This window comes from Rhinoderma darwinii, chromosome 6 (genome assembly GCF_050947455.1).
Source record: "Rhinoderma darwinii isolate aRhiDar2 chromosome 6, aRhiDar2.hap1, whole genome shotgun sequence".
Classification (NCBI taxonomy): domain Eukaryota; kingdom Metazoa; phylum Chordata; class Amphibia; order Anura; family Rhinodermatidae; genus Rhinoderma; species Rhinoderma darwinii.
In genome coordinates this window covers 42500399-42517046 of record NC_134692.1, presented here as the reverse complement: position 1 = coordinate 42517046, position 16648 = coordinate 42500399, and the positions used below count along the sequence as shown (strand labels likewise).

General features: G+C 40.9%; 1 protein-coding gene across 1 annotated transcript in view; it reads left to right on the top strand.

Moving 5' to 3' along the window:
- Positions 1–16648, top strand: part of TRPM8 (transient receptor potential cation channel subfamily M member 8) — a 65771-nt gene that overhangs the window by 18302 nt on the left and 30821 nt on the right. The window contains exons 4-9 of the mRNA XM_075831175.1: positions 598–754; positions 2464–2641; positions 4067–4239; positions 4996–5170; positions 5650–5717; positions 6828–7028. Of these exons, the coding sequence (XP_075687290.1) occupies positions 598–754; positions 2464–2641; positions 4067–4239; positions 4996–5170; positions 5650–5717; positions 6828–7028 (952 nt within the window). The remainder of the gene's footprint in view (positions 1–597; positions 755–2463; positions 2642–4066; positions 4240–4995; positions 5171–5649; positions 5718–6827; positions 7029–16648) is intronic.

The following is a 16648-nucleotide window of genomic DNA, read 5'->3' as shown; positions in this document are numbered from 1 at the left end:
ACCAGACCAAGTATACCATAAAGTGCGAGGTATTGTATAAACTGTTATCGGCTCCACATTTCCGCACTACTCCCTTTTAAAAACCAGATACAATACAACACTCTGAGATGGACTTATGGTATTGTTCATCCTGAGACTTATAGCGTCCGGCAGGGAGAGCAGGGAGATAAGATCAGTGTGGCTGCTTATTAGGAATGGACTGAAACAGTCTAATGTAGAAATGCCCTAAGCACTGAGACATTATGTGCATTGGGTTTCAGGAGCAGGCAGAATTAAGCGTTCCCCACACAGAGTAGCTGTATTTAATCTGTATGGCGCTGAATATGGATTTCCCCTAGGAATGACCAGTAGCTGAGGATAGGGGGCAGCATCAGGAACAGTTTTACGGTGAAAGAAGGCTGAATTGCCTACCCTATGCATTATATATAAAAAAAATATTAAATGACAGTTACCCTTTAATTGTATAATAATGTTATTCCTTTGGGAAATTTAAAATCCTAATAAAATTTAAAAAACATTTTTTTTAAATTAGGCTCACGAGGCCAGGCTTTTGGGTAATGAAGTTATCAAATGACTAACTTAGTCCACTCATTGCAGGGAAAGTGCATGCAAGTGTGGATACACCAAAATGCAACATATTGAAGGAACTCAGGTCAACACGAGTGATAAATGGAATTACAAGAAGCACACAAAAGAACTCCCCACTGATGCATATGGAGATATCCAATTTGATACATTTGGGAGAAGAGGGAAGGTAGGTCTTAACATTCCATTATAAATTCCACTAAAATAATAGTCAAGTGTTCAATGCAATATAAAATAAAAATGTATTCTGAAGAATCTTTAGGAGAACATTGCCCTTGATATGACCCCTATTCCAATATTTTTGTATATAGTTATTTACCACTGTAGACCATGATGGCATATCCACAGGTCCCTCACTTATTTTGAAAATAGCCTGAGAGTTAAGAGTTACAGTAAGGCCTTTTTTCCGGGCTTGGGCTGTTTTTTATACGGATGACCTATACTGGGGATAGGTCATCTGTATGAAAAACTGCCCCATGCCCGGACAAACCCTTTATGTATTTTGCATCAGTATTTGGAAGCCAAAACCAGGAGTAGAACATAAACAAAAAAAGTATAATGGAAATATTTGTACCTCTTCCATGTTTTGGACGCACTCTTGGTTTTGGCTTAAAAATACTGATGCTAAATTTTAACCAAAATACTGCGATGGGAAAATGGCCTCGCGATGGAACAAGCTAGCTCAGCTGTTTCCATAACTCCAATAGACTTTGATATAGAGAGCTGTGTGGCACATCCAGACGGCTGCCTCTGCATTAATTCTCCACCATGATGCACTAGCCATCTCACCTGCCATATCATGGCATATCCTGTGGATATGCTATAAAAGTCTATAATGGGAATATATTGCCAAATATCTGCAAAGATGTACTGGATGATTAAACACTGGGGACGCGACTTTAGTGGCATTAAAAAAGTTGCTAATATTAGCGCAAGCCATATTTGCTCTAAAATTTGCGACTTTTAAAAGCGGATGGGTTTAACCAGGAGTGTCACAAAGGAACTGGCATATTTATTATTAAGTATGCCTACTTTTGGCAGGCGTAGATTTTAATTCTGGGGTGAGGACAGTCAAAGATGTGCCAAATTTATTAAGAGTTGTGAAATAAATTTGGCACATTTCAATCCATTGTGCTTAAAGAGGCTCTGTCACAAGATTTTCAAACCCCTATCTCCTATTGCATGTGATCGGCGCTGCAATGTAGATAACAGTAACGTTTTTTTTTTTCAAAAACAAGCATTTTTGGCCAAGTTATGACCATTTTTATATTTATGCAAATGAATCTGGGCGTTTTTACTTGTTTTACTAGCTGGGCGTTGTGAATGGAAGTGGATGATGCTGACGAATCAGCATCATCCACTTCTCTTCGTTACCACCCAGCTTCTGGCAGTTCAGACACACAGCGTGTCCTCGCTCATCCGACGCGATGAAGTTCCTGTGGGAGGAAGTGAGTGACGTCACAGCGTGATCTCGCGAGGACACGCTGTGTGTCTGTGCACTGCCAGAAGCTGGGTGGTAACGAAGAGAAGTGGATGATGCTGATTTGTCAGCATCATACACTTCTATTCACAACGCCCAGCTAGTAAAACAAGTAAAAACGCCCAGATGTACACACACAATACACGCCCACTTGGACATAGCTTTAAACACGCCCAGTTGTACTTAAGAAATGCTCATTTGCATAAATATAAAAATGGTCATAACTTGGCCAAAAATGCTCGTTTTTGAAAAAAAACAACTTTACTGTTATCTACATTGCAGCGCCGATCTGCTGCAATAGGAGATAGGGGTTTGAAAATCTGGTGACAGAGCCTTTTTAACGCCAGTCTTAATAAATTCCCCACATGTACAAATACAGTATCTCTATCCTCTTTTAGTACATTCGATTGTCCCGAGATACAACTCCAGAGACACTATATGAGCTCATGACCAAATACTGGCAGCTTAAAACTCCAAATCTCATCATCTCTGTGACTGGAGGTGCTAAAAACTTTTCCCTCAAGCCACGAATGCGCAAGATCTTCAGTCGTCTTATTTACATTGCTCAAACCAAAGGTAACATTGGAGAGAGTGAGTGCATGCGTGAGTAAAGAATGTAGAAGCTCGAAGAAGTAGGATATTTGTAATATGTGTCAGTAAATGCCAACATGGGGCATTGGGTAGCTTTCCATTCAGAAATCGTCATGCATATCTGGTGAGGATATTTAACTCAGCTTGTGAAGTATATCTGTGAAGCAATGACAATATTTAAAAATCGAAGGCTTCATTCACACGACCGTAGTTTTGCGGCCGCATACTGTCCGCAACTGTGGAGCCGCAATTGCGGACAGTATAGGACACATTCTATGCTACGAGCCAATGCACACGACTGTCTTCACGGCCTGTGCATTCTCTGGGAGCCCGCAAAAAAATAGGACGTCATTTCACGATCCGCAATTGCAGCCCGGGCTCCTTGAAGTCAATGCACATCTTGTGTGTGCACGGTCCGTGATTGCGGACGACCTGCAGATGACACTCCTCGGGCCGTCTGAGCCAAAATCACGGACTGTGTACGCGGCTACGGTCGTGTGCATGAGGCCTTAAGGATACAATTAGAAAAAAGGTCCTTAATTCTCAATGCCAAGGGTATGGAATTACCATTTCACTTGGAATTTCAGGAACTACAGGTACATGTTGATGACCTTAGTGTGTATAACTTGGTGTGCAACTGAAAGAGCAATTACACCAAAACTTAAAATGCATACTGCATGATTGGAACCAAAAGATGATTGTGATCATGGAGTATAAATGTAACCTGCACTACTGTGTTATAGGACGTACGTCGTATAGCGTGCTCATTGGAGATGTGGCTACGACTTACACATAGCTGCATGACACTGTCAGGGATCATTACTATGTATATTGTCTGAAAAATATTATCCTGTTCCGGCAACTCTGCTATTTGTTTCATTGGCATTCATGATTGGTGGGTTTTTATAATAGCATCACCCACTGGGATGAGGCCATCACAGTGTTTCAAAGGGTATGAGATTGCAACTCTTTTATTTCTTTATTTATTGTTGGCACTTTTTTGTCATTTATGATAGGTTATATATATATATATATCATCGTGTGCTGTGTATTACCTGTTTTGTATTTGTGCATTAGTGGGTTCAATATGCAATTTTACTGCTGTTATATTGGGTAAATGCCCTTTAACAATTTGTAAGAGCACTTGAACTCTGAATAGCTGGGTAACATTCCTTTATTTATTATTATTTTTTTATCATATAAAAGGCATTTAGGGGCATGTTTAATATGACTATTAATGCTAGATTTATTTTTATATACACATACTGATTTAATTCATATATAGAGCACATTCAATCTTTGTGGATTTTCTCTTGAACAACTTTATCTATACAATTTGGCCATATACAGTAAATGGCATTTACCTTTCGCTCATTTCAGTTAAGTGTTTTCTTTTTTACCTACTTCTAGGTGCCTGGATCTTAACTGGAGGCACCCACTATGGACTTATGAAGTACATTGGAGAGGTGGTCAGAGATAATACCATCAGTCGGAGCTCAGAAGAGAAAGTGGTAGCCATAGGTATTGCTGCCTGGGGTATGATCTCCAATCGTGATACACTTATCCGGACTTCGGCAACTGAGGTTTGGACATAAATGTTTATTATTATATAATGAAGAATTATATAGAAATAATTGTTTTTATTGTTTTTAGTTTCATACTTTTAGGATTACCCAGTAATGTTCTATTTAAAATCATTCAGTTAGTTGTAATCCTTTTTTAGTATATTTATTACATTAAATCGAAGCCCCTAATATATTTCTAAAACTTTCACAATTTTTAATCTTTGGATTCACATTTAGAAACTGATATAAAAGAAAATGGAAAGCTCAGCAAATGCTTCCATAGCCTGAAGACTAATGTGCAGGTACGGCACTGAATAAAGAAAGTGTCCAATGCCATTAACTCATTGTTGGCAGATGCTCCTGTTTTTCTTGGGTTCTGCCTACAAAAATGGACATTGTTGGGTACATTAAATGCCACTTTTATTGGACACTGCCACCCTGCTGGCCATTGGTTTTCAGGAAAATAGTGGATAGGCTGTATTAGATATTTTTTTGGCAGGTCCCCCATAGTTTTTCCTATAAATAGGTGGCTCTGGATGTGTCCTGCAGCCACTCTCCCACCCCACCCCCATGAAAACAATATGCACGTTTGTCCATGCCAATCATCCTTATGAGTAGGGGTTATTGGAGGGGCCGCAGTATACAATATCTATGATCAACAAAAGAACCTATGGAGGCCTCCAAGACACTGATCTAGAACAACATATTTATAACAGTAAATGTATATAGGGAAAAACATCAAAGTGATTACTTACATCAAATTCTACATGACAGGGAAATTATGTGGCTCATTACATCATGGATGAGCAAAAGCGTGACCCGCTGTACTGTATAGACAACAACCACACCCATATGATCCTGGTGGACAATGGATCCAGTGGCCATCCAACTACAGAAGCTGATCTCCGAGCATCATTGGAGAAATACATCTCGGAACTCAATGTTCCAGGTATGATTTTTGTAGACATATATCATCTTTTAAATGCATCTAGTCTTTGACAAAATAACACAATGTGATAGCAGTTACTGTTTATGCTCATGGCTGTGGCATTATTGCATTCATGAATAGTGACTGAGAAAATATTGGATGAAAATTACAAAAACACAGAACCAGTCATCATGAATCTATTGGAATTACAAACATGACGTTACATAACCTCATTCCATTTAATTACTTTTTTTTGGTGGGGGCAGATAGGGACCACTGGGATTATTTTATGCCTGGAAATAAAATTATTGGTTAGTCAGCAGTACCTTTGTTATGTGTAATGATCGCTGTCAAATTAATTGCTTAGTGCTCTGTAGCCCACAATAGATGGAAGCAATGTATTTTTTCTTAAAACAATGCCCATTCTAGAGATAATGAACAATTATTATTACATTACTCTTTTTACTTACCTGAAATTCTTTATTCATGATTTTCTGCAGATTCCAATTATGGTGGAAAAATTCCTATCGTATGTTTTGCTCAGGGAGGTGGGAAAGAGACACTAAGGGTGAGTTCAATCAGAATTCTTAAAATTAAAAGAAGTTAAAAAGTCTAGCGTGTCATGCATTTGTTGGATTCGTTTTTTTTAAATTTTCAATATTTTCAATATTAATATAATCATATTATAGTCAAGTAATGCATATTCCCTCCCCTAGCTCTGAACAATGTATTATTAACCCCCATAAGGATACAGCCTATTTTAGCCTTCAGGAGGCTTCGTTTGTTTTCTTTTTATTTCCATCATTTCATTCCAAGTTTTTCCATCAACTTTTTTATTTTTTGTAGGATACACATGACTTTTTGATTGCTTATTTCATATTTTAGGAGGCGGGATGAACAAAAAAACAGCAATTCTAACATGTTTTTTTTATAACATTTACTGAGCAGGCTAAATAACGTGATAATTTTATAGTTTGTGTCGTTATACGCGGTGATACCAATTATGTGTATTAGGGCCTAATAGGTGTACTAAGGGGCCATTGTTAGTCCCCGGCTGCCATAGAAACCCTTCTGAACCCTGTGATGACGTCCCCAGGGGGAATGGGCTGACAGAGGGAACCCCGTCCATATTTCTAACCATGTATATGCTGCAGCAGTGACTGTGGCATCTAAGGAGTTAAAGGGCCGGAATCTGAGTTATCTCTGATTCCCGCCATTAGAACGTAGTGTTGGCTGTATCCTACAGCCAACAACCGCAAGTGATAATGCTGCTGCTGCCATCACTATGCCATACATTTCCATAATTTTATGGGAACTGAATAGCTCTTATGACACAAATGCACATCATAGAGTAGGAAGGGTAACTACCATCAAGTGGGTTTTTACTCCCGGCAACCAGATAAACTGTGTTTCTCCAGAATGTCTCCTCTTCAGACTGGCTTACAAATGCTCCAGATAAGTATGTAGAGTTCATTCAGGCTCTTCAGGCTACACTACAGACTGCTTCCCTGTCTAATTTAAATTACATGTACTGCTATGTAGCAAAAGCACAAGAAAATAATGAATTATTATTTTTGTTTTCTTATTTAGGTCCTAGTTATTAATAAACAAAGAATCCTTTGTTAAAGTAGCAATATAGGTTTGCTTGACTCTCCACCAATCTATCTTTATTCTGCAGGCTATAAACAATGCCATTAAAAGTAAGATTCCATGTGTTGTAGTGGAGGGATCTGGCCAGACTGCCGATGTGATTGCCAGCCTTGTGGATGCTGAGGGCACTTCTCTTGCCTCTTCAGCCATTAAAGAAAAACTAGTTCGATTCATGCCCCGCACTATATCTCGTTTGGCAGAAGATGAGATGGAGACCTGGATACGATGGGTAGAGTATCCTTAAATTCGATTTTATTGCCTAAATAGAATTTACAGTCCATCAGTTTATGAAAATCATGTACCTCTAATCCCTATTCCTTTCCAAGCTAACCCATGTACCTCCACAACCTTTATCCTGATCTTTCTGTATGTAAAGGAGGATAGAAGAGTCCGCTGGGCGTTCTTCTTTGGAAAAGAGTCTGGCGTATTCATCAACTGCCGAGTAAATTGCTCCATTCTATTATTTGATTGACAGCCATACAGACAAAATCCTGTGTCTTGGCATTGAATGCATTATCCTGTGCAGGCGCAGAATACAGCAATTTACTGTGCTCTGGCCTAACTTTGGTATTGGGATTTCTGACAAGATTAGAAGGAGGTTTAGCCAGAGACGCAGATGTCAATCAAGAGTCGGGGGGGGGGGGGGGTAACAAGTGGAGATTGTGGGCCTGGTGACATACTGCATCTATTTTCATACAAGGCGGGAAAAGATTAAATAAAGATTGAGGAGGTAAAGCCACCGCTTTTGGGAATAGGAAAGAGGAGGGTGCTGAAGGATGACTGCGGTTTAAGTGATTAAATGTCCACAATGCACCTTGTTTTATGCCAAGATTTATTGCAGATTTCACCTACTCCATTGTGAGCGGTGAAATCTGTTTTAAATCCATCGTAAAATCTGCATTGCCCACAGATACACATGCACTGAAAGTATGTGTTTACCTTTTAACACCATGTCGTTTTTAGGCCTAATATTCAGTACTAATTAATTTCATAATATATCTTTACATTGGTCAGGGCACAGTGTTTTGTGATACAGATCTCCAAATATCTCCTAAACAGAGTTCAATGTATTAACAATATGCAGCAGGCTCCCCCTAGTGGCAGCTTCAGGCTTCCAAAATTTTATATTTTAAATTTATATCTATGTGGGGATTTGTAGACCTGTATCAGAAAAACAATACTCCAATCAGTTTAAAAATATATTGAGACATTTTTCAGAGAAGAATTTTGAACCTATTCAGTAAAAAACAAATAAACTTGAATTCTGCATGGCGTAGCTGAAGTCTGTTTCCACTATGCTGTGCTACTCTATGCCACCATCTCTGAGACGTTACCCAATGTCGGAGTACGCTTGTCGAGGAATGGCATCCAACTTGTGGGGTTATAGTTTAATACTGAGCGTAACAGTAAAGTCAATCCACGAAAAAGTGAAGTAGGTTTGAGGCAAGTGAAGTTGCGAGGGTATTCACTGGACTCACATAGCAGCTAGCTGGCATGGCTGCTGTGATTAAAGAATTAGAAGGCAAATATGTGCAGTTACAACAAAAGGTCCTGGAATTACAGCATCCATAGGTCTCGGTCACTGCACCTCTGCCCTAACCCCAACCAGCAGTGCCTATAGTGGCTGACCCGGTTCCACTCGCCCCTGAATCAAAGATATCCCTAACTAAGACATTTTCTGGCAACAGAAGATATTTCCAACTTTTTATCTACTGTTGCCATCAGCTTTTTACCCTATAGCCCTGTATGTATCAAACCAACAAGGTAAAGGTGGGTTATTACGTTGCTGAAGGACAAACCTCTGTGTACTGGGCACAAAAACTTCTGAAACAGTATAGGTCTCTCCTCCTGGATTGATCTATGATGGTCCGCACAGAACAGCGTCTGCAAAGTCTACCATCAGTTACCTACGTCAGGGTTCAAGGTTTGTGGAAGACAACATTGTGATGTTTTGGAAGGATTGCTGCCGTTACACAATGGAATGATACAGCACTCACGTTCCAATTTTGTCTAGAGCTAAGCATCCAGCTCAAGGATAAACAAGGTCACACAGGTGTTCCGGTGATCTAGTTGACCATCCAGATCGACCGCCGACTTTGTAAGCGACATCATGAGCGTTTGAGCCAACCCCACATGCTTAGTTCCTCCAGCATCCTCTTTAAGAGCCCCTGAGGATTCTACATCTTCTGGACATGAACCAATGCAGATTTTCCTAACTCAACCTGCCCTGACTAGTAAGGAGCAACGCAGGTGACGGCAAGCCAATCTCTGTCTGTATTATGGACAAACTGGACACTTCCTGAGCAGCTGTCCTAACTGGTTACATCATGCCGGTAAGACTTATTCTGCTTCTGTCTGCAGTACAACTTCACGTCTCCATTTTTCCCTATTATCCTGTGCACACCCAGGCTGAGGACAAATGACCCTCTCATTGGTTGTTTCAGCAATACAATCTCCTTTTTCTATTCCTATTGCTGCTCATGTTTGCCTCTTGAGACCATCTGTACCTCCAAGAACCGTACCAGACATCTACTTCTCAAGAGATCTCTTCCCAGTTTGATGCAGATGTCAAGTTGCTAATTCCCAGCGAGCACCATACTTTCCTGAAAGTATTCTGTAAAAGAAAGGCAGACTCTCCCTATCCTTATTTGATCTATGATTGCTCGATTGATCTTCTCCCGGGGCAAAGATTCCTTTTGGTTGCATTTTCCCCTTGTCTGGACTGGAATTAAAATCCCTTTGGGAATATTTATAAGAGAAGCTACATAAGTGATTCATCTGGCCTTCCACTTCTCTTGCCAGCGTGGGGATTTTCTATGTTGAAAAAAAATAATTAATAACTTCAGCCATGTATCGACTACTGGGAGCTCAATGTTATTACCATCAAGAATCGCTATCCCTTATCACTGGTAGCCAGACCCGTTCAGCAACTAATGTTTTCTAAATCAGATCAGAGCAGTTCTTGTAACCATGTTTGTATCAGATCAGACAACGAATGTAAGACCGATGATGATTTTTGTGCTCTGTAATGCCCATGTTACTATTCAACATTTTGATAATGAAATTTTCCAAGATTTCCTAGACATTTTTATTATATTTATCTGGAAAATATCCTCCTCTTTTCTGCATCGTTAGAGGAACACCGGATATATAGCAGAAAGTTCTTAATTGGCTACAGATCCATAAATTATTCGCTAAGCCTGAAAAATGTGAGTTTCATAAATAAAAAGTGGAATTCTTCGGTTTCATCCTTTCCACCTAGGGGATGCAGATAGATCTAGGGAAGGTGGCAGTTGTTCAGAAATTGACGACTTCATCAAGTCTAAAAGGAGGTTAAAAGATTTTTGGGTTTCACTAACTACTACAGGAAGTTTGATGCTATTATTTACTCTACTATTGTTCAGTCACTGACTGCTTTGACCAGCTTCAATGTCTTGATCCTCCTGGCTCTTTCTGTACCGTACATTGTCAAGGTTAATGCTCCTAAGCCAGCTGTGGGAGCCATCCTTTCACAGAGAGTGGGGCCAGAGTATCTTACCCATCCCATCGTCTTCTTTTCAAAGGAACTTCTTCCAGCTGAGAGAACGTATGATGTTGCTAATCGGGAATTATTAGCTATTTAACTGGCACTAGTAGAATAGCGGCATTTTTTGGAAGGACCGGCTCATCCTTTTATAATCTACAAAGACCACAAAAATTTTGAATATCTTAGAACTGCTAGGCGGTTAAAACCTGTCCAGGACCAGTGGACTTTTGTCTTTTCAAGATTTTCAAGAATTTAATGTTACACATTGTCCAGGATAAAAAAAATAGTATGACTGATGCCTTATCCGATTTACACTCTGCTGACCGAGTCTTTCATCAAGCCCATGTTCCCATCTTGCGTGAAAAAAACTTTCTTGATACCTTTCCTGATCTGATAACTCTTATTAACCCCTTTCCACTGTTTTATTGCAGGCAAGCCACTGGCGATATTCACAGTATTATATACCCATGGTTGCAACTTACTTTTAGATTTGGTAGACCAGAAATTCTCTGTTTTGCCCTTTTAAGAAGCTTGTCTCAAATTTCCTGCATTTGTAGACTCACAATTTGTTGTCTTACAGGCCCGTAGCCACATCTCTCAAACTTTAGCTGAAATGTAAACTGATTCTTTCGAATCTTGTATAAATTAATTTTTTAAAAGAGCTAGGGTTCAACTTAGCTCCATTAGTTCTATTTATAAAATTACCACTATAGAGTGTGAAAAACTTACAACAGGTCCAACTAGATTGTCTCAGGATATCCCAGGCTTGGCGGTTAAGGATGTACTAAATGCTACTGTTAAATTACAGAGGGCCATCCCGATAAGCAGCTATCAGGATATGGCTCTTATGATATTCCATAGAGCATATATCGATCCATATCTTCAATCCAAAATGTCTCTGGGTACTTCGTATACGTGTGCCAAATATGGTCTTCCGAATGTTAATATATTCCATAACCTGTGGGATTGCCCTAAAATCAAAGACTTTTGGGAAGAGGTACGTAACTATTTGCATATGACTTTCAACAGATTCCTACCTCTTACTCCAGAATGGGTCTTATTGCATATTTGGACTGTAGATGATGTTCGCATGTCCAAACATGCTCGGCAGTTTCTTTGCTTTTGGATGGCAGCCGTTAAAATAAGTATTTTACAACATTGGTTGAACCCAATATTACCTCAGTTTTCTCTAGTCAAGGCAAAAATTTAATTCTTATTCAAAATAGATTGGTTAACTGGTTCCCGACCGCTGGCTGTATATTTACGGCCAGCGGTCAGGGTCCTTAAAACCCGAGCCATAGACTTTTTACGGCTCGGGTTTTAACTTGCTGCCCGCGCGATCGGGCAGCTGAATGTCGGGTCTCCGGCTGTCAGTGACTGCCGGGGACCCTGAGGAGAAGATAGAAGCAGCTTTCGCTGCTTCTGTCTTCTCCGATGTCTTTTTACACAGCGTTCAATGAACGCTGTGTATAGGAATAGAGACAGCAGCAGCGGCGCTGTCTCTATTCCTCCCGGTGATCATGTGACAGGTCACATGATCGCCGGGTGCCGTTAGTGGCAGACTGCTGCTGGGTCTTACAAGACCCAGCACAGCCCTATTAGTGACGATCGTCACTATGAGAGGGCTGATTTCCCCTGTAACTGGGGCTGCTGTGCAGCTCCAGTTACAGTGGAAAAACATGGTGTAAAAGAAAGAAAAAAAATATATAAAGTTCCCCAAAGGTCTTTTTTGACCTTTGAGGGACAGACCATAGTAATAAAAAAATAATAAAGTAAAGTGCAAAAAAAAATGAAATAATAAATACACATAAAATACCCACCCCAAAAAAAAACGTTCCCCCCACCAATCATTGTTGTAACGCTAGCGCTGACCCAATTACCCTAATATAGACATATAATATATTAAAATTTACGGTAGACAATGACGATCACAAATAAAAGGTCTATTTTAGGGTAAAACGATGTTATTACCCCAAAAAAATAGCTGAAACGTAAAAAAGCTTATTTTTTTACTATTATTTTCAAACTTTATGAATAAAAATTCTAAAATAGCAAAAAAGGTGTGTATAAAAACGATAAAAAATGAAACCTGCATTGTCTACGGAAAAAACGTCGCAAAAATCACGTCGTTAGCCCAACAAATAAAAACGTTATAGCCATTTAACTAACACGTGCTAAAAATGGCTAAACGGTGTCTGGTCCTGAAAGCGCAAAATAGCTCGGTCCTGAACTGGTTAAATGCTCTTACTGATAAAGAAAGACTTAGGCCTCATTTACACGAGCGTATTATACGCGCGTGCGACGCGCGTGCTTTTCACGCGTGTCGTACGCACCTATAATAGTCTATGGGGCTGTTTAGACGATGCGTGAATTTTGCGCAGTGCGCGTGCGTTGCGTAAAACTCACGACATGTTCTAAAATCGTGCGTTTTTCGCGCATCACGCACCCATTGAAGTCAATGGGTGCGTGAAAACCACGCCTGCCGCACGGAAGCACTTCCGTGCGAACTGCGTGATTCGCGCAAGAGCTGTCAAACTCCTGAATGTAAACAGAAAAGCACCACGTGCTTTTCTGTTTACAAACATCCAAACGGAGTGTCAAATTCGAGATGAGCGCACCGAACTTCACCGGTTTCGGCCAAACTCGTTTTGACCGAAACCGGTAAAAAATGTTCGGGTACGCGACGTCAGGAGACAGTCTCTGTCCACGGTGCTGAAAGCGTTAAACTGGTTCAGCACCATGGACAGTGACTTCCGCTCCGAAAATCCATGAACCTGTAAAAAAAAAAAGACGTTCTGACTTACCGATAACTCCGGTCCGACCTCCCGGGATGACAGTTAAGTCCAAGTGACAGCTGCAGCCAATCACAGGCTGCAGCCAATCACAGGCTGCAGCGGTCTCATGGACTGCGGCGTCATCCTGGGAGGTGGGGCCGGATGACGAGAGAGGGACGCGTCACCAAGGCAACGGCCGGGAGACCGGACTGGAGGAAGCAGGCAGTTCATGGTAAGTTTGAACATCTTTTTTTATTCACAGGTTGGTGTATATTGTGATCGGCATTCACTGTCGAGGGTGCTGAAAGAGTTACTGCCGATCAGTTAGCTCTTTCAGCACCTTGGACAGTGACGGGCGTCGACTAGCCTCATCTCTATGATGGCGGCTGCGCGAAAATCACGCAGCCGCGCATCATACACGGATGACACACGGAGCTGCCAAGTGCCTTTTGCGCGCGCAAAACGCAGCGTTTTTTGCGCGCGCAAAACGCACACGCTCGTGTAAATGAGGCCTTACACTTGATATGAGATTACGATTTAGATCTCAATTGGAACAGACTAATTGCTTTCTCATGGAAATCATTCAGGGTCGCACTCCATTTCTACTTCTAGTTAGATTTATATAGGGGATTATTTTGTATTATTGTAACTATAATTTCCTGTGATGCACACGGTTAGGCTAGGGGGGAAGGGACGGGGAATTGTTCATGATGCTTCTTTGTTTTACGCTGACTTAATTGTTTTAAAATGACAGAGTACTCCTCGTCATTTTCATACTAATATTTGGAGCAGTGTACTTAACGCTGCCTGTTTGTATATTTTTACTCTGCCTCATGAAAAATGTAATAAAAAGAGTTAAAAAAAATAAATAATAATAATGGTCTCGGTCATACAGATGTAGCCGTCTTTATCTTGACTTTTAATGCATTAAATACACAGTGGCAAGATTCTTTATCTTGACTTTTTCAATGACTTTTGTTGTGTGATATCACGATCACGCTGCAGCAATTATCAGAGTCAAGATAAAGATGGCTACGTCCGTACATTGTCCCAGCATGCTGCCGAAATTTTCCTGCGCTGGAGCGCAATTTCTTCTCCTACCATTCTGTATGGTGTCCCTGAAGTCTGTTGCCGCTTCGCGGTGCTACTCTACGTCACTGTGCCTGAGATGTAACCCAAGTTCTGACTACGCTAGCTGGGGACCAGAATTCAACTACAATTGTGGTCTAATATCGAGCATAACATAACTCAAGAATACAAGAATTAAAAACCCAAGTTTAACCTTTATAAATTTTTTAAATGGCCAACAGACGTAGAATATTGTCTCATCGGAGTTTTCCCAAAGTTCTGCGTTTGTTTGACCATTGTGAAACCTTGTCACACCTTTTCTAGAGTTTGGCCTTTTGACCAAGCTGTCTACTCATAACATTCTTGAAAAACATCACATTATGGAAAAAGTGATTTTGAAAAATATGTAGCAGATGAAATGTAGATTTGCTTTTATCTCCCCATATCCTGAGATGTTTCTTTTCTAATTTAGGGCATGACCACACATGGCGGAATTCCTCCGCAACTGTCCGCATCCATGCCGCACAGAATCTGCGTTGCAGATTCTGCTGCGGATCTGCACAAAATGTGCAGTACATTGATGCGGACTAGCTGCTGCGGACTGCGGGAAAAGTGCTTCCCTTCTCCCTATCAGTGCAGGATAGAGAGAAGGGACAGCACTTTCCCTAGTGAAAGTAAACGACTTTCATACTTACCGGCCGTTGTCTTGGTGACGCGTCCCTCTTTCGGCATCCAGCCCGACCTCCCTGGATGACGCGCCAGTCCATGTGACCGCTGCAGCCTGTGCTTGGCCTGTGATTGGCTGCAGCTGTCACTTACACTGAATCGTCATCCTGGGAGGCCGGACTGGAGACAGACCCAGGGAGTTCTCGGTAAGTATGAACTTATATATTTTTTTACAGATACATGTATATTGAGATCGGTAGTCACTGTCCCGGGTGCAGAAACAGTTACTGCCGATCGCTTAACTCTTTCAGCACCCTGGACAGTGACTATTTACTGACGTCTCATAGCAACGCTCCCGTCATTACGGGAGCCCCATTGACTTCCTCAGTCTGGCTGTAGACCTAGAAATACATAGGTCCAGCCAGAATGAAGAAATGTCAAGTTAAAAAAGCAAGACGCATCCGCAGCACACATGACATGTGCATGACAGCTGCGGACTTCATTGCGGAACTTTGAATCTCCATTGAAGTCAATGGAGAAATTCCGCCATGAGTCCGCCACTGCTCCGCAACAGACAGAGCATGCTGCGGACACCAAATTCCGCTCCGCAGCCTATGCTCCGCAGCGGAATTGTACGCATCGTGTAAACGAACACTGCTAAATTAAAGTGAAAGTCAATGGAGAAACGGCTCCGCTGCGGATTAACGCTGCGGAGTGTCCGCAGCGGAATTTAAGTGAAATTCCGCCATGTGTGAACCCGCCCTTACTGGCCGAATGCTGTGCTAGTTGAAAGCACTATTGCAGATCCAAATAATGCCATGTAGACTGTGTGCTTCTAATGATAATTTTTATAAAAGGATGCATTTCTAATGAAGGTTTTAGCATCTAGACAGAATCTGCTTCTGTTCTTGTTATAGGACATAGTGTTCTTTCATTAGCTGGGTGTATGATGCTATTAAAGGGCAGATGTAACGATTTGTGATCCTAATATGTGTAGCAAATTGCATTTTACTTCCACAGTACTCTAGAACATTACCCAATATCTACATTAGTCATACAGTATGTTTTAAAAATTCCCATGATGTTGGGGGAAAAAATGAACAGCCATTAAAGATAATATATTTATTCATAGATATTCTCTATCAACTATCTTTAGAAGCAAGCGGGTGATTAACCTCATGTAATGTAATGTGTTTAAAAGTATGGCCATATGTCTAGTCTGATGATATTGTGATACTCAATGGCTCAAATTACAATTGCAAAATTCTGCTTTTGCAGTACATAGATTTATACATGCTATGTCAGATTACGATAAAATTGAGGGTCAATAACAAATTGTCTTTGTCTTGTGCATTTTGTGTATCGTTGTGTCAGTAGATTTTTTAGTCCTCCTCATCCCTTGGTTGAACTGGATGGACTATGTCTTTTTCCAACCGTACTAAGGCCCTGTTAACGTCATGTTCTGACATATACCTCCGGCGCCACGCACCTATGTATCCTACTGATAGGCATACAGTGGGAATACCTCGCCCGAGCTACTTTAAGAGCTATGTACAGTGATGTAAGTGGCTTTCAACTATGGAGTCCCCACTCAGAGCATCGCAAGCGCTCTGGCCAGGGGACTCCTACCTTGGGAAAGCCCTTGATGTCACTGTCTATATATCGAATAGCGTGGTATACTAGGTTATTCCATCTTCCAAAAAAAAGGTATACCAACGTATACTAGCCCAATGGAGGCCAAAAGGACACTCTTTTGGACTCCGACAGTCTAATGGAGTTCTATGAACATGTTTAGCTTGTACCTAGAGAGCGTTC